Source organism: Mugil cephalus, chromosome 11, assembly GCF_022458985.1.
Source record: "Mugil cephalus isolate CIBA_MC_2020 chromosome 11, CIBA_Mcephalus_1.1, whole genome shotgun sequence".
Classification (NCBI taxonomy): Eukaryota; Metazoa; Chordata; class Actinopteri; order Mugiliformes; family Mugilidae; genus Mugil; species Mugil cephalus.
This window is the reverse complement of record NC_061780.1, coordinates 6936219-6955070: the sequence shown is the minus strand read 5'-3', so window position 1 is coordinate 6955070 and position 18852 is coordinate 6936219. Positions and strand designations below refer to the sequence as shown.

Here is an 18852-nt window from a genome sequence, read left to right as displayed (position 1 = left end):
AGCTTAAAATGTATTGCTAGTCTTTGTTATTTTTTTACTGGTGTTTTTGGCGTTACAGCTGAGACAAAAGAAGCACAGTAACCGTCTTGGGATCAGTTATGTGTTTTCAGCTGGGTAGATTTAATGAGGAGGCCTCACAGAAGATCTGACCTGACGTCGGTGTTAGAAAAACGTGACGATACGTCAACATGCAGTTGGAGCGCTCTGATTGGTCGAGTCCATCCTGGCGTCGTTGCTGTGCGCTGCTATGGGAGTTGACAGGTCGCCCATCGGAATTAACGCTCAAAGAAGGTAAGTCGACACTAAGTGTATTATTTTTTTTTTTATAAATGTCGCCCTCACGGTGCTTTGAACACGCTTATGCTACATTCTGTTGTTTTTTTCGTGACCCATTGCTCGCTGTTTTTACGGTTTGCACGTAGCTAACCGTAAACTGCCGTTATTAGCTAACTTAGCTAGTGATATCCGTTATCGCAAATATAAATGTACGTAAAGTCAGCTCAGAATAAACGTCATTTCGGTTAAATATGCAACAATACACTCTGTGTAACACCGCTTGTAAATGTTACGTTGCTTATTTTAGCTACACGGCTGTTTGCAGTGACAGTTGAACGCTTGTTGTGTTGTTTTTTTTTTTCCTCCCTCAGAGAAACGTGACTGGTTACGTAACTTGTACAGGGGGAGGATTTGCTCCACCGGTTGCTGCTCGGCCTGTGAAGAAACGGCGAGTGTCTTCGGCCTCCAGTCGGTTCAGTACACACAGTTTGAAACGACGACAACAATATTCACGGCGGACATTTGACGGTGCATGTACCGAGATAACTTCGAGCTGACGGCGTAAATAGGTAGGCCTGCTGTAAACAGACCTTAACTCGCTGTAGCTTTGAGTACCGACTCAATGCTTCAGCGTTAGCTCCTTGCCACATACCACAAACGGCTTGTTGTTTTACTAAATGCTAATTTACGGTCAGTGTAGCTACACTGGCTTCCACTTCCCTTTATTGAGACGCCGTTATCAAGCCCGTCAATGACTTTGCAACTTAGAAACTTTCTGCTGTATTGTGTTCAGCCGAGTATACTTTGCAGTTGGTTGTCAGCTTCAGTTGTCAGTCTCATAAAATGTAGTGACTGCATACTTGAATATTTACTTGTAAATTACAAGTGTTTGTTGAAAGTAATAATTGTCTTTTTGTGTCCAGTCCTGTCACAGGTGGGAAGTTGGAGAGGTGCTATAGAAAACTCTAATTATGGCTGCAGTGCATCACCCGGTGTACCCACTCAGGGACTCACTTTACTGGGATGAAACCGAGTGCCTCAACTTCTATGGGATGTTGTCTCTCCACGAAGTCTTTGAAATAGTTGGTTCTCACCTGACCGAGACAGATGTTGAGGTGCTGTCCTTTCTTCTACATGAAACCAGCACTGCGCCACACCCTCTCGATCCAGCAGGCTGGACGGTCGAGCCCTGTGAGGATGACCCAAATGATTCAGGTGTCACCCCGAGTCCAGAGCTTTTAAAAGCGTGGATGCGGTTAAAACCTCAAGAGACTCGGCAGGTGGACGACTACAAGACCAGGGGTGGCCTTGAGCTCTTGCTAGAGTTTGAGAGGAGGGGATACCTTGGTGACGGTAACCTGGAGCCACTACTCCAACTACTCAGAGTCCTTACCCGGCATGATCTGCTGCCTTTAGTGTCCCATAAGAAAAGGAGGACAGGTGAGGATCGATATTCTCCACTGTGGCCGCTCTATGCTGACTTGTGTCTTTCATTACCAAATAATTTCCAAATGGTTGTATCCTAACGAATAATAATCTATGTTTTTATGCTTTTTAGTGTCTCCAGAGAGAACTGGACACACTTATGGCGTAGAGAGCAGAGAGTTGATGTGTGCCTCTGGAATGCGACCCTGCTGGAGACAGACAGAAACGCCTCTTCCGTCTTTCACACAGCAATTGAGAACTGGTAAGTGCACTGTAGTACCACATTTAGCTCACTGAAGTATCGGCTACACCCTTTTCACAAACCTTTTAATTAGTTAACTTACATACTCTTACTGGCACAATTTCACAAACTCATAGCATATTTTCTGTAAGGTATTTACCCTCCTATGGCTGTGCCGCCTCCTACGAGGCGGAGGAAGAGGAGGAGGGGAAACGGCTGGAGCCGTAGACCCAAGAAAACCAACAGACAGAGCCAGCCACTGCCTCCAACACCAGCACCTCATAAAGTGTCTTGCGGTAAGTGTAGCCCGTGCATTGTTAACCTGTTGCCTCAAGAAGAACACACCTCTTGCCATTTTTTTTCCCTGACTGATTGTTTCTCCTCCTTTTAGTTGCAAACAATATCTTATTTTCAGCCTATTAACACCTTTCCCTGCTTCATCACATTTCCCATTTTGTCTCCTCAACTCTGATGTTGTTCTCATGCGTATACCGAACCTCAGCCTGCATTATACAGTTTGCATCCCAATACTTTTTTCTTGATGATCATATGTTAATCTCAAAACACATGAACCAGTGTGTTTTTACTCTTTGTGAAAATGTCTGTGTGAAGCTACTAATAATTTTACTAGTAGTAAATGTGGCTTTACTTTGACTTTTGACATGTCTACTGCACAACATAAATGCAGAACATCTCCATCAGGTGTTCAAGTGTCACTGAAAAATATACGAATTTTAAATTCTGTTTATTTTTTTTTAACATAAGCCCGGCATGTCAATTTGGTGTCTCGTGGCACCAGAAATGTATTTATTGTGTGTGCAACACAGACATGGTGGAATTTACAACTCGAGCAATAAATGTTCATAACAATCAATACAACTATTGAACACACACATAATATAATCTTAAAAATAGTTTGCTTTGACTTGACTACCATCATTCTTATTATGACAAGTCTTTCACATCCTGTCGTGCTTTCATTGTTATGCTCTAACCTTGTTGAGACAGTATCTCTGTCTCGTCTAATTAAACACAACATCAGAAAGGTTTGGTTGCCTTATCCATTTCTCCACATGGTCCTTCTTTACATTGTTTCTCCATCATTTCACCTTTCCTCTAACCCACTGGACTATGTTCAACTGCTGCTGTTCATAAGACTGCAGATTGGTAGGCTGTTTCCTGTCCTTTTGCCTATACTTTTGATACAAGTGTCCAGTCTAGTCACCACCAAATGCAGCCATTGTTCTGCTTTACTATTGAGCTTGATCCAAACTCGCCAAACCTTACATATTTTGAAAAATTGTTTTGAGCAGTTGTTCGAAAACAGTCTAACTCCACTGAAAAGTTGCACCGCATCCATTGTCCACGTCCTGTTCCATATTTCAACTATTGCTTGCCTTTCAATTAATCAATGCTAATTCTTTCAGCACAAACAAATAAGAGATCCACTAATATCAGCCGCTCTTTGTTTAAAGTTTGCTTAGTTATTCATGCAGACAGACATTTCCTTTTTGAAGTCCATTCGCTTTTGGTCAGAAATTCTTACCTCAGCAAAAGCCTAATGATTCTGACTCGATGTTAAGAAACCCTTTAATCACAAAGACAGCCGTTCGTAGCTTTTCAGGATGAATGATGTGCCTGTGCCTATAAACATGTTGCTGTCTTGACTCCACATTTGATTCCACCAGGTTGACTCAGGATTGTGAATCAGATCGAGTAACCTATGACACAATGGATCATGGAAACAGAGGGGGAGACTGAGGAACAAAACAAAACAGTCTGTCACTCCACTCTGTCCATACATACTGCAGTGTGCGTGATCAACTCAGTCATGCGCTCTCTCACAAGTCTGGGCCGATGCCTAAGGTAAAAGAGGCTCTCCCCCTGGTTACTACAGGGGTTGGTGCTTTGCTCTGTATACGATGCTTGTCTATCATAATGTAGCTGCTCCCTACCCTGTCTCCCTCAGAAAACATAATTTGCTCTCAAACAATCATCTTGTAATGTTCTTTAGTGTTGTGCACTTTGGACAAGAAAATCTTCAGTTTGAGATTTTAGACTCCTGCCTATTTCTGACAGTGTTGGTGTCAATGTTTCACAGAACTGACAGAGTCTTCAGCAGCAAGCCACAAATCTTTCTAAGAGGTGTCTTGGCTGACGTAAAAAGGCAACATGCCCGAAAATACAAAAGTCTCTGAAAACCCTCATCCAACTTGATCTATTTGATCGAATTCCCGTGTATTCTCTCTGGGTAAAGAACCTGATGACCTTGACATATTTTCACAAATATGGCCAACATACTGCTTCTGTGTCTGGGATTGCTTGTATTCTTTGTTGTTTGATCATTTGCAAGACTATAACGTAATTTGAAAACTCTCAGGGGATATATCTGTGCCTGTGTTGTAAAAAAAAATGTCTACCCTGCGTCAAAATTATATTGCAGTTATTAAAATATATGATGGTAGAAACAGAAAAGACTCTAAAATGGCTGCCAACGGATGTATGGACAGAATCATGCTGGGGTAACATTTAACTTTAGCAGTGGTTAAAGAAAATAACCAAACAAGGCTGAATGCCCCATGTGAGCTCTGATATAGGGACTCATCAGACTTTTTATTTTATTTATTTATTTTGTTTTTATTAATCCTTTATTTAACCAGATGAGCTCATTGAGATGGAGAATTTCTTTTGCAAAAACGACCTGGCCCAGAGGCAGCAAATTACATAGATACAAATCATAGATACAAATAAAATCAGTAGGTTTGGTAAAAGCAGGGACAAACCCCAATGCTTTCAAGTTCCTTCTCTTTGAGAATTGCAACAAAGCTGTCAAACGGGATCCGATCAGGCAATTTTAGGACGGCCTGCGAGGAATTCCAAGCATAGGGAGCAGCATAGCGAAATGCCCATTTTCACATTTCTGTGAACACTCAGGGGACAGTCAGTGTAAGGAAGTCAGACGATGGTAGGGCACGGTGACCTTGGTTCCTCATCAAGTAGTTTCCCAGGTAGGACGGGTCCACACCAAGGAGAGTTTTATAAATAAAAGTCATCCCGTGACTTGTACGAGGCAGCGTGAGCTCTCATTCTCAAATAGTGCAGAAAACATTGCTGAGTGTGTGATAACGTTTAAGTGAGGGAAAGAAAAAGTAACCAAACAAAGATGTGACAAATGGTTTTCATGTTACTTATGACTATGGTTTAAATGAACTTCATTCTAACCTGCAAAGACAAAACAGAACTATGTTGGCCGTGTTTGTGAAACCTGCTGGTTAACATTGCACGAAGGAAACCTTTTGAAGCTCGTTTCCCTCGCAAAGTCCTCATTTCAATGAATAAACGTTTGCCTTGAGAGTTTGGCTCACTAATACTTCACATGAGCCAGATCTGGAGTCTCGAGTTACAAAAATACTAATTGGTATTAGATTTCTATCCATCTGTACGGACTCCTATTCCTCTTTAGAGAATCTAAAATGGCTGCCAACAGACTGCTGGAAAAAAAAAAAATGCTTGTGAAACCTCTTTACTCAAGCAGTTGTGAGGAATACAACCAAACAGTGCTCTGCTGAAGGAAGCTCATGCTGTATCTTATCTCTGTGTCCCGTGTGAGCCCTGGTGTGCGTTTGTCTAGACGGAGCAGAGATAGATAGGGCGGTTCAGTCCAATGCTGGCCTCTAGCTTTTAAACAGACCTCAAATACTCTTTCTTGTCATGATTCATCTCTCAGGTCATTTTCAATCAAGTGTCTCAATTACATTCTGACAATGACAACTGCTGTTACAAATGCCCATAAGGTCTTTGTAGCTGCAGCTCAGTCGTGTTTTTGTGCTGTCTTAATGGGGTGCTTGTGAAGGCCCTCCCTTGGTTTAATGGACGCTGCTGATTAATGTTACAGTTGGGGCTCGTATAATGGGTTGGTGAAGGTGAGGGTAAGGGGATTGGTCAAGGCAAGAGTTATTCCAAGCACCCCACTTAGACACTGCCATGTTATATCGTAGATTTACAGTATTTCTGAGCCGATTAACTTGTCAATACCACCTATTGGCCTTACTCAAACCTCATTGCAACTAAGAGAAGTGAGTGCTGTGCCATGCCTGCTTGATGTTGAAAAAGAAACAACCCAGTCAACAGATATCCAACCCACTTGTGCTTGTCTCTTTTCTCTTTTTCTCCTTTCTCTGTGTTCGCAGTTCTAAACAGACCAACCTGTGTGTCAGGAAACAGTATCCTTACACACAAAGAGAGGGAGAGAACGAACACTAAATGTTCAAACTACGCAAAATGGTACAGAGTGATTTTTGTCTATGGGGAAAAGAGAGAGTTCTGTCTGCCTGTCTCTCAGTGCTCCCCTAACTCTCCACTCTGTTGGTCAGTCGTTCAGCAGAAAAACGGATCGATAAAGAGTTGAAGCTCTCCGTGCCAAGTGACTCCTCGTAAATGGGTACTTAAACTTTTTTTTTTTTTTTTTTTTTCCTTCTTCTGTGGGGTGAGATGAGGAAGCCAAACGGGCTTGGTGTTTAAAGTGAGAAAATGAAAGCTGTGCTTCCTAATGTCCTGTCTAAGTGGATGTCTCTGTGTCTGATGAAGCGTGAAGTGCTCTGTAACCCTAACAAAATGGCTATCACTGTGTTCCTGTGGTTTTAAATGGCCTTCTCCTGAGTGTCACTATCTCTACCTCCATCCTGCTCAGTATGAAATGAGAAAGCGAAAATGAAGGCCATCCATAAATACAGTAATTGCATGAAGGGTGGCTGTTTATTGTAGCTCCAGCTCTCACACAGTGTAAAGGATCCAAAAGGTCAAATTGTTAACAGCACCTTAACTTAATATTCCGTACTTTCCCTACAAAATATTGTAAAAAATGTTTGACCATAGTTTAAGATGCAAAATTCTGTAGTACATTAACACACCCTGTCATTCCTGATTTGTCATTGTGCTTTAAAGAACCCGATGTACACGCAGACAGAAAACCATTTTCAATCCCTTCAACTTTGGATGTGTTTTTAATTGTTTTGCTCAATTGAATCTGATTGGACGAATGAGCAAATTGAAAGTAAAAACAAATCTGTATATATTTGTAGATGATTGTGCTAAAAAAAATAAATTTGAGATTGTTGCAGGTATTTCTTAAGGTTTTCTTTGAGTTTTGTTGCATTGAATTTACCCTCTACTTCCATAACCAATAGAGCACACCCCCAACATGATGCATCCACCAACATGCTTATAGTAAAGTATTATATAGTGTGTTTCTGGTGGTGACGAGTGTGTAACTTTGTGGTTACCTTAGAAAAAAAATGACCATAAAACCTACTTCCACTAGGAATATTCTATTTTTGTAGTTTTGTATTATTCTCTAGACATTCAGTGGTTTTCTATGCAGTATTTCCCATCTCAGCAGTAGAGTTTCCATATAACACCTAGTGCTATTCTAAACCAATTGTTCCACTATTACACTCAATGTATGTGTGTGACATACTCATGGAACATAAGCATTGTATTTTACTGTCCCCTAACTTCCTCCTATACTTAACAATGATCAATGCACCTGGATTCACCTGAAGAGAGAACAAGACCAATTAGTATTGACACTGATTCATATTTGTTTATCACAATATCATAAAAACCTTTTGCCTGCATTTTATTTTGTGTTAACAAAGTATAGGATAAATAGAATTATTTCCATCTGCAAGTGGGTTTTGACTTGAATGTTATTTGCAACTTTCCATATTATAAACATTCATTAAACCCTATTGATTAATTGTCCCATTTGATTCAGTCTTCTGTTTTCATAGTAATCTAATTAGAGACTTGTGAAGCACGAATGCTAAAGCCAGTGTTTGCTCTCTTGTAAATGTTAAGAGATGCAAAATCAATGCTTTAATTCAACATTTGCATTTCTAATGTTGGCATTTTCTAAACTTCAGCCCTCTTGAGCCTCGTGTCATTCCCAATAGCCCCAGACAAAATATGGCATGCAAAGAGGGTCGACGTGACTCCTGAGTTCAAACATGTTTAAGTGAGACTTTGGCCTTTGTCTTCTCATCAGCCACGAGTATGAGCTTTACACACTCAGCTCTGGATCCATGTGATGTGGAAACGCATCCTGATTCTTCCCATTTGTCCAAAGATTTGAATCACATCTATTATGAGTCTCGACACCTGTTAAATTGCTTCTTAAGGTTTCAGCTGACTGGTCTCTTTGATTGAGACCATCAAATATACTTTGGAAGAGCTGGAGACACATGAAATTAACATCTAAAACTCCTTAGACAAAGGTCTCTGCAATACATTGCAATGAAACATTCATGAGTTTTACTAGAGAAATGGATGTCACTGCTGGAAAATACTGTTTACTAAAGGGATTTGAGTGGGAGAGATGGATTTTTGTTGCAGCAAAAGTCGTCAGCAGCTGGTTTCCACTCGGAGCTCTGGAATAATGACATGGGAGATGATCTCAGCGTTGCTCTTGCTCAGTACAGTATGTATCCTCTAATCTTTCTCGCTGTGCTGTTGCATGACCACCAATCCTGTTACTGTGGAACTCCAGAAGCTATCTATTCTCAGCATTTCACATTTTTGATCTGAATGAATCTTAAAACACTGGGCTGGAACAAAGAGCTGCTCTGGGACTTGGCATTGCTGCGTTGCTCTCTTTACTCTCATTGAGATACTTTCTCAGGGTGCCAAGTTCATTTGAATGTACCATTCACATGAAAGCTGCGGCCTTGTTGTATGTGGGCGCCATCATACTGAAACTCATCGTGCAACAGTGCTCTTTTTCTTCTGATTTGGTCTTTTTAATTAACGGCTGACACTTAAAAGTAACCGGCAGACGAGAAAAGGAACTTCACCCCTGGATCAGCTATAATGTTTTAGTTTTTTTGTTTGTTTGTTTGTTTCTTTTGTGCTGTTGCTTCTGATTCTCAACTTCATGACAGAAGTCTTCTCCAGAACAAACCGAGGGGCTCGTAGCCATATTTAGCAGAAACATGCACACAGTCAGGTTGGTCTGCCTGCGCCCTGCATTACCAGTTTGCTCTGCCCTGCAGCACCATCATACATGTGTCAGAGTTTGAACAAAGGAAAACTCCTGAAGTATTTCAGTATTCAGTCCAGTTAGCTGTCACAATGTGCTTCAGGGAACTGTGTTGCTCTTAGTCATGCATTAATGTAGAAACCCTACATGAGTTATCTTTTAATGACTTGTCATGTTCTTCTTTCTCCTCCCTTTGTTTTGACTTCATAATCCCTCCTCTTGTGTTACGTGGGCCTATCCAATCTGACTTCACGTTTTTCTCTAATCTTTCTTCACTTTCACTTCTGTCTGTCTTCTTTTTGTCCCATTCATCCACGCTTCCCTCGCTGTATCTTCGCCTCATCATTCCCATCCGCTTTCCCTGCGATTACGTTCACCCCTCGTTCGCTCCCCCACCACCTCACCCCCCTTTTCCCACCACTGCTTCTTTCCTCTACCATTTTCAGACGTGCGCCTGCGTGTCCGGGCTGAATACCTGGAGCATGAGTCGGCTCTTCGCAACGGCGTCTCCTCGGACAAGCGGCAGCCGCTGGAGCGCCAGTTTGAGTTGTTCAGCCAAGCCAACTCTCTGCTGCGCGCCAGAGATCTGGGCTCCATCGTCTGTGACATCAAGTTCACGGAGCTGGACAACCTCGAGGCCTTCTGGGGCGACTACCTGAGTGGAGCTCTGCTCGAGGCCCTGAAGGGAGTCTTCATCACCGACTCCCTGAGGATGGCAGCCGGCACGGAGGGCGTCCGCCTTCTGATCAGCGTGGACCAAGACGACTACGAGGAGGGCCGGAGACTGCTGAGTGCCAACAAAATGCAGCCCTTCAGGAATGGTGGGCGCATAGAAACTCACCGGGCTTTATAGGCTCGTAAGACTCTTTGGGGTGTATTATATTAACCGTGGAGAATAGAATAGCAGTGACCATAAATGAAAATTATGGGTTCAGGTGCGTTTGGAAGCATTTTTTAAAGCCTTCTTCTGTTGTTGCAATTCACGTAATAACCACAAGATGGCAGCACTCACCATATGTTGTTTGTATTCATAACAAACGTCTATGTTTTTTGAGTTTGAGTCCATGTTTAGTTGGAACCTCATTACTTGTCAGTGGAAGATGATTAATTATGGATCGATGTGCTTTCCCTTTAGATTTATGCACAGGTGCTACTTTGTAAGACTCCAGGAGGAAGTGGGACATTTGAGGATCTTTCTTCTTAGCCTCAGAGCATGAACAAGAAGGTCTGCCACCATATCAAGTGGTAAGCCCCTAAATTTATACAGGGATATTGGGAGTTTAGATTCCAACTAAGATCAACTAGCTCTCAAATGTAAAGGGACTGTTATAACCAACAAATCATGTTCAACCATTGGTTATTCATCTGAATTTGAGAAGTTGTACTTGAAGGAAAATGACGACGTTAACTTGAAGTTACCTTCTTGGATGCCCCTTTATTTGATCTGATTAAAGGGACGAAGTAAACTATTAAAGGTTGCTGAGATTCAAAAATATAAGAATTGTGCACAGGTGGAAAAGTGAGTTTCTCCCACTACAGATCGGCCTTTGTGTTAAACTTTAGAGAACCTAGTTCACACCTAGATAACTAACACTGGAAGTGTGAGCCCCCTGTACAACGATAACCCAACTTGTAATTGCTGTGGTCAGTGGATGCAACAGTTGCCAGTAGATGACAGCGGGGATTAGGGCTCGTTCTCAACAGACCATGGAATGTTCATCATCACGAGATTGTCAACAGCAACCCGGATAATGCAGCGGTGGCTTGTGTCCCGGCTTCCAGCTAGGCCTCAGCAAGTGCTTCTCTCAGCAAGTAAAGCACAGGACAGTGCGTCGGTCAATAGAAGTGATGTTGGGGAGATCAAAATCAAAAGTGCACATCCCAGCTCCACTCAGCCCTGCTATGTAGGCCCAGTAGAGTGGCTCATGGACAGCTGTCTACTCACCCTGCTGGAACTAATGCCTGGACTTCACTCATAGAAGACGATCAATAAGGCCCCTCACTCTAAGTCCCTTCATACAGGCACGACTTAAGCAGACAGACAGTGTCTGAAGTGCCGGTCTCTGCAGGGCCAGGCAGAGAGTGGGACAATGGACAGATTTCCATCTTTATTTTTCTGTCTTTTTTGGTAAATAAATTTATTAACGTATGTTTGTAACGTTCATAGGAAGAAAAATATGATTCAGGGGAACATTTATGTTAAAAAAAAAAAAATGTTTTTGCTTTTGGTAGAGCATTTTTTTTGTTATTGTTGTTGAAATCTTTATATATTAAAAAAAACATATTTCTGGTGAATAATAAAGGGTTTTTGATGGCCTAAATCTGATTATGCGCATTTTTAAATTTCAAAACAGCTGCGTGCAAATCGAGTATGAATAGACAGAAAATGTGATCTACCAATAATTAAATATGTTATAATTAACATTTCCTTGTGAATATTGCCAGAGAAGGGCATTAGTCCTTCGACTGTTTCTCAAAATCTCCTGATTTAACTCAGTCACCAGAGTTGTCCCTGTCAAATAGGAAACTGCATTCTTAAAACAAACTGTTAGACACTTAAAGAACCTTCATAACAAATAACCTAATACTTTTTCCTCAAATACTGCAGGAAGCTTTGAAGAGGGGCCCGCACAGGAACCTTAAACCGTCAGTGCTATTCTGAAATCCCTCTGCCTTGAATCTCTTTGTCATCGTGCTTGTTTGTGTTATTTTGATCAGTTTTCTGAATTGTCATTTCTCTTGGTCCTCCACCCTATATACCTGCATTAAAGGGAATGTGCCCTCTCCCTGCCCCCAAGTGGTCTGAAGAGGTTCATCGAATGCAGGTCACTGTGGATCAGCTCCTTAATTATTTCTCCTTGCTCTAAGCTGTCAGCATGATGAAACCCAGGGAAGGTGTGTGCTTCAAACATGTTATCAGATTATCTACCCTTGTGCAATTTTTTTTTCTGTCCTACCATTCACTTGCTTGAAGGTCCAAGATAGTTTCTTATCGATGGCGTCTGAAGTGTAATTTTTTAAATCTTTGAATGTCGGCGGTATGTGCCTCTCAGCTGTAAATTTCATTTTAAGGAGTTTCAAACCAATTTTTAAATAACCTTCCATCCTTGCTCCATCACAGTGATCATGTCATTACAGCCGTTGTGTAGATCAGTGATTGCGTACTTCTCTTTGAGCTTTAAAAAGAAAATTTCTTTATTCGTGTAACCGTGAAGAGTTAGGACAAAGCCCTCAGACTCTATTAATTAAGGTCAGACACAAATAAGCGTAACGTTCATTTCGTCGTGTCAAATTGTGCAGTTTTCTGATCAAGATTTATTTTAATAAGGAGCGCCAAGTCAAAATAAATGTTTTCACAGCACCTGTAAATTAGGTATAGGAGGCCTTTGACTCATCTCTGGACCTGCTTGAACATAATTAAGTCCTCTGATGTACACCAACACATTCTCAAGCACATGAATAAATAATGTAAATGTCGACAAAAGGGCACTTTGAAGAGCCACCTTATTTCACTCATGAAATATCTAAGCAAGAACCCGGTACTGGCACTGGCTTTCTCTAATTAGTTCATAATGTCACTTTCGAGTATCCTCAGGAAGAAATGCTGATACACCTGATGGCGCAGGGCATTAACTCATTTATTTTCGATTACTTGACTGTAGAACTATGTCATTTATTCCGTTTATTGTGCGCACAGTAATGGATGCTGAGTCTGAGCCTCTCGCGTGTTTTGTTTTAAATATTTAGTGCGCTGCTTTCGTGTCACGCTTCCTTAAAGACGCCACCATTACTGGGTCAGTTAAGAGCACTCTGTCAACACCCGCCCCCCCCATTTAAAAAGCTGCTGAGTGCACAAATGAAGTCTCATTATTGACGTGCCATCATGGAGAACAGTGAGCAGGACGAGCCTCTGGGAACAACCTGATGGGGCCTTTCTACCCTGTTCAGAGTGTGCCTTGTTTGATGGCCAGCTAAACTGCCCCAGGCCTGCTTTGGGGAACGCTGAGAATTTTTTTTTTTTTGAAAGACCGGTTCTCACCACGCCCAGCCTTAAAGCAAGACCAGCGATGCGATGCCCACGGGGAGACCTCGGCATTCTGTCTGAGAAGTCTGCAAAACTACAGAGGTCCACCTCAAAGGATGCTGCCATGTTCCTCCTCTGAACAATGACTCCCTCATGGACGGCCCTGCCACTATGAGAGATTTGTTTGTCAGAGAAATTGGGGCGCATATCTGGAGCACTCAGGAACATTACGCTCACAAATATCCAAGGACAAGACAGAGGCACCACCAACACATCCCAGCTTGGCAGAATTACGTGACGTTATTGTATTAGCTGCCTTGTTAAGAGTTGACAAGATGAATATCACCATTAGATGTTCTAAGCAACCTGTCAGCTTCTCCCAAAAACATCTTGAAGTCCACTAACACTATATTTCTTATTCGCTCAATCCATATAAAAACTGAAAAAAGTAGTTCTTGGCAGGTGGCAGGACGCTTCTTGATTTGGGAGACTTGTTCCCTGCTGGTTATTCCTCCCTGTTTCCAGTCTTTATGCTAAGCTAAGCTAACAGCTCTGTGCAGATTGATGTGAGAGCAGTACCAGTCTTCATTTAACTCTGGAAAAATTTCAATTGTATTACTTGAAAAAAATTCTAGGCTGCACTGATGAAGGATGATCAAACACCTGAAGGATTTTGTTTGTTAGCCTGAAACACGACAGGACTCGAGTGTACCAGCCCAGCGAGGCTGGACAGGGTCCTGCTGTCGTCTTGACCCAGGCTGCTGCTGACCCTCAGATCTCACACCTCATCATCAAAACCAACACAATCAGCCCTCCTCTGCAGCCTCAGCACAGCCCTCAGCCAATAGTTCCCCCTGGTCCCTCTAAGTTAAGGACTCCATAGATGGGTCAAATATCCCGTTGCTATAGTGACAGACCCGGGCAGGACGGCCTTGTGATTCTCCTGACTGGAAGCTCAAACCTCCAGCAGATGCCTTGATGGAGCCAATATCGCAAATAATGAAACCACATTGTTTTTTTTGTTTTTAATCAATCGATGACTTTCAACTTGTGTTTTCATTTTCTATTACCTGCAGTGCGGAATAACTTGTCCTTATTTTATTTTTATTATTTTTATACCACAGGACAAAGTAACATTCGGTGAAGTGAATGTTCACTTTATTGCCTAAACCACTTCATAGAGACATCAGAGGTGGTTTTGTGTTCCATGGTGCAAATTGTATTGGGGTGCAAAAGCTAATGTAATGCCGGGTTGTGTGGCAGGGGACTGGTCATCATCCTCCTGTAGACTTTATTCCACTGTCCGCAGGTGTTCTTCGCACCTCCTTGATTGGATGGAGACTCAAGTCATCTTGCGGTAGCTCAGGCCTAAATCAGCCTCCTATCGAAACGTGTCATCTAAAGCTGATAGACACTATAGCCTTCTGTCGGCCCACTGGGGCTGCTGTTATTGTATGTATACCCTGCAGCATATCGTACGTCCCTCTGATGGGGGAAATTCTACAGCTTTTATTGAGGGGAGAAAATTAGATTAGGTCATCTTCTCGAAAAGCCTTCTTCCTGGTGGCACCCGGTGTGTGGCCGGTTAGCCGCTGCCGTTTCTAAACAAGGTTTCCAAAAATTGTTTTCTAAAAGCACGAATGAGTAGATTGAATTGTTTCAGTTCGGGTTCTTAATTATTAAGCCAGAAAATGTGATAAAGAAAAAAAAAAAAGAATGTTAGTCAGTTCACGTCAGGCTGTGTGGATTTGTCAAATACAACACGGAGCACATTTTTAATGAGTCACTGTGGCAGGCCCTGTTCAGACCAGGTTATTTCAATTCATCCCGAGCAATGTGATCGCAGGTAACCAGCTGAAAACACGCATGTTCAGTCCTAATATTTGATTGCTGAAGGAGGATGCCAATGCTGAGTCTGAACAGGGCCTCAGTCAGTGTGTGAAAACACACACGGCGAGGAGCAAAGACCGTCTCCCGTCACCTGCAGGTGGCAGCACATAGATCCTGCCTGAGGAGGCCTCATATTCAAAGTAGCAGAGCTCCTGCTGAATATCCACTGGGATGTGTCAAGTCAGGGTCACACCTGTCATGTCAAGGAGTCTGTTTGGTGTTAACCCGGACGTATCACGCACTCATTCTACTGTTTAAGTGCAGGAACTTCACAGTTTGTTTACATGTATTTAAATCTGATTATTATGCATTGTTACCTCGGACGTGGGATGAGCCCCTGTCTGCACTTTCCAGCCACCTTGGCCTCACTCCCTCTTCTTCCCTCCTCTCATGCACGCGCCTCTTTCTCCTCAGCAGCAGCACCACAGCCACTGGGTCGCCATGGAAACCGCTGAGAGACACACGTCGAGGGTGAGAGATGGAGAGAGGAAGAGGGACAACGAGGGACAAAGAGAGAGAGAGAGAGAGAGAGAGAGAGGGGAAAGGTGGAATGGGGGGACATGAAAGGTTAGGGTGTTACCATATGCGCCCCGAACACCCCCACTCCCCACTCCCCCCTCACCTCTAACCGCCCCAACACACACCACACCCCTCACTTTAATGCTGAGCCCCCAACCCAGATCAACCGCCCCACACACACACACACACACACACACACACACACACACACACAGTACGGCCCCCCTTCCACGTACCTCTGCCTCCCCCGTACCCTCTCCCCCATCTTTTTGCTCTCCATCCCTCTCTTGTCCAGACAGGCTGCTCGCATGGCGGGGATGGAGACGTTCACCGATGGAAGCACTGGTAAATTTTCACACCCTCCAAGAAACAAAACAAAACAAACAAACCAAAAAAAAAAGCATTGATTTGTAGGGGCGGGGTGCAGGGACTGAACTTCTTTTTCCTCCATGTGTCTTTTCACCTTTCCTCTCCTCGGCTATGCTATAGCTACGCTCCCCTCCCTTTCACCTTCTCAAACCACAATCTTTTGCTTCTGTATCAGTTCAAAAACGCGAGGGACAGTTGCAGGGGGAGCGCGACTTCTCCTCGTGGCAGCATCCCGGAGAAAAAGGCACGAGAAAGAGAGAGCGCTAGAGACATGTCGGTCCTAATGATTTTTTTGTGCGGGGCTGGGCTTTTTCTTTTTTATTGATTAGAAAGAAATTAATTCACGGGGGCAACCCACGGTGTTCTCTCTCTTCTCTCTCTCTCTCGCACACACTCTCTCTCCTTCTCTCTCTCTCTCCTATCCTCCCTTGCTCCTTTGCTCCGTGGACGAATAGCGTCGTGTCTTCTCGCCTGCTCTGCATGTTGTATTATCGCGGGAATATTTGATTCGGAATATGCTCCGTGTTCTGCATACGTGCGGAAGGAAGCCGCGCCGCGGCACGTGCACCTGTAACGCCTTCATCTCCACGTAGCCTGCACCATGCACTACTATTAGTATCATTTGTCTGATAAACGAACCCCGGGGATTGTTGCCGTTGTCGCTGAATGCAGTGTTGTTTTCTTCAGCCTCACACTTGAATTCGTGCACGTCTGTCAGCGTGGAGCTTTGAAAAGGGAAAGGGAGACGCGGCGCCGAAGGTTGAAACAGAGAGACGGTGGTTTGCAGTTCCGCTAATTCCCCTCTTTGTGTTGTTTGATTCGTAATTGTGAAAGGCCACGGCCGATCGAGGGAGATTTAGGGGTGTGTGCCAAACGTGCAAAGGTGTGCGCGCAGGCCAGTGTTTTAATGGGCGACCTGGGTGTATTCGCTTATGCATACTGCTGTGTGGTTTACAGCCAAATTCACCCGCGCCGTGGGGTCCTTAATCAGCGTGGTCGATATTTGCCGGTCGGTATCACGATGTCCGTTGATAGCGCAATAACACCTCGGAATGGTGAGGGCTGATACGCAGCCGAAGGGAAATCGATGGACAGACTGAGTTAATTATGAGAAAATCAATTAAAAGGAGGGGATCTGCGGGGTTTATAAGGCCGAGCGGGGGACCCGCACCGGCAGAGGAGAGGAGAGGCGAGGAGAGGAGAGGAGAGGCGAGGAGAGGCGGTGGACATCTTCCCACCGCTTCTTAGTGCGCCCCCGCTCTCCTCTTAGCGCGGTGTCCGGTGATTATAACCGCTCTGCTTCAGCGCCGACTGCGCCAAGTCTGTGCATCCTGTCACACACCACCAACACGTCGACTACACGTTGTTCAAGCGCATCAAACACCGGCGAATATTTAGTCAGTGTGATGGTTACATCCACGCACAGACTTGCACCTTTTTCACGCCTCGGATAAGCTGCTCGTCTCGGATGATCATTTAGGTGTGTTTCCCAAACACCCTTCTGTCCGTTTGACCTCTGCTCTTCTTTAAAAATGTAGCCTGCACTCTACCAGGCCCTAGACTGTCAGATCTTACACCATAAAAAAGCCGACCGCAGATTAATTTGATACACGCTGCTCCTAATTAAAACATGCCTTGAGCATCACACCTTAGCGTCTCTTATTTGGGGAGGTAAACAGATTTTAGAGGTGCTTCACATTAACCCGAAGGCTTTGGGGGGTGGGACGTGAGTTCATCCAAGTTTGCAGGGTCATTTGCATTTGCACGGGAGATATCTGAAGTGTGTTTAGCGATATAATGGTTTTATTTACGAATGTCCTTCTATAATAAAAACCACAGAGCAAGGCAGCTGTGTGCAGTTTAAAGTCCCAATATCAGATAGTGTGAACCACGAGGCACGGAGGATTTTAAACCCCACGAGACAGCCACACACGTTAATAGTGCAGCTCTGCCGAGGAGAGGATTTTATATTTTAGCTATCGCATTTTCACCATTAATTAGACCCCGTTTATATATTTCCATGTGCCATAATTCGATTGAACGTCTCATTAAATTTCCGTTGCTCTGAGAAATTCGTAGGATTTTTCTTTTTTTACTTTATTTAAACTTATTCCATCACATGGACAGCAACAGAAATAAAAAGCAGCATGTGTGGGCAGCGTGGAAATGATTTCCCATTGCACCTCCTAACATTTAGCAATACGAACAATTTCAATAATGCTAATTAATAGTTTTTATTTGCGTCCTCCTCCTCATCTGATCTCCTCAACTCTCCATCGAACAGAAAGTGTGTGTTTGGACGTTTTCAAATGATTGCCAAAAAGTAAACGCGAATTCAGCTGTAATTTTAACGTCCTTACACAGGTTAAAATATCCAGATCGCTTCATCAAATGCTTAACATTCATAGTTTAAGCTCAATTTGTTGATCACATCGAACATTGTTAACTTAGTTTCGCTTTTTCTGTCTTTGTGCTTCCTATGCTTTAGTTGTTTTACCCCCTCAAGAATATCTAATAAGAATGCAAAGAATTTTTGCATAACAATATTTTAAGATGTAAATCTTCGAGTTTATTTCGCGCTTTTCTTCCATATCGCTGCGTGTTTAAAAGTCACACCGCCTATTTGTGGAGGTCGTTTGCATATTAATAAAATAAAAACCCATGATTTCATATTATTTTTGTAATATTTCAATCGGCAGTGTAGCCTGCGGCCGACAGGTGTCCGAAATTTCGATTTTAATTTTGAAGTTATGCTGTTTTAAAACCTTTCCACCAAAGTTCAGTAATAATAGAAAATGTGAACCTCGTATTTAAATACAAGGCCCCACATTTACGCATGCATTTAAATGTGTGTGTCAGACGCATTTAGAGTGGTGTGATCATTACTATCATGCTGACAATAATTTCCCCTAAACAGAAAACACAAACAGAAACTCGTCCAGGTGTGTTTAGGCTGTTAGATAAATATCAGATGTTAGACATTCTGCACAATGTGTGGTCAGGCTATCTCAAAATCTTCATGTATTCATTTTTATTTTGTCGAAACAAAATGTAAAAAAAAAAAAAAAAAGG

The 18852-nt window shown here is 43.0% G+C and overlaps 1 protein-coding gene across 2 annotated transcripts; it reads left to right on the top strand.

Annotated features, from left to right (window-relative positions):
- Positions 1-140: 140 nt before the first annotated feature.
- Positions 141-11299, top strand: dedd1 (death effector domain-containing 1). Of its 2 annotated transcripts, XM_047598426.1 has the most exons (7): positions 141-291; positions 648-845; positions 1200-1716; positions 1835-1963; positions 2095-2238; positions 9425-9799; positions 10114-11299. In XM_047598426.1, the coding sequence occupies exons 3-7, from the start codon at positions 1248-1250 to the stop codon at positions 10137-10139; spliced, it is 1143 nt and encodes a 380-aa protein (XP_047454382.1). In that variant the 5' UTR covers positions 141-291; positions 648-845; positions 1200-1247; the 3' UTR covers positions 10140-11299. The 2 variants fall into 2 exon arrangements, with proteins under 2 accessions (XP_047454382.1, XP_047454380.1); XM_047598424.1 differs by having other exon boundaries at positions 9425-11299.
- The last annotated feature ends 7553 nt before the right edge of the window (positions 11300-18852 follow it).

What these genes read in the sequence shown, in the direction of transcription:
- dedd1 (XM_047598424.1), top strand. Translation starts at nt 1,248, where the DNA reads ATGGCTGCAGTGCATCACCCGGTGTACCCACTCAGGGACTCACTTTAC. An exon ending in CCATAAGAAAAGGAGGACAG is followed by an intron (nt 1,717 to 1,834) that starts GTGAGGATCGAT and finishes TATGCTTTTTAG; the next exon opens with TGTCTCCAGAGAGAACTGGA. An exon ending in CACACAGCAATTGAGAACTG is followed by an intron (nt 1,964 to 2,094) that starts GTAAGTGCACTG and finishes ATTTTCTGTAAG; the next exon opens with GTATTTACCCTCCTATGGCT.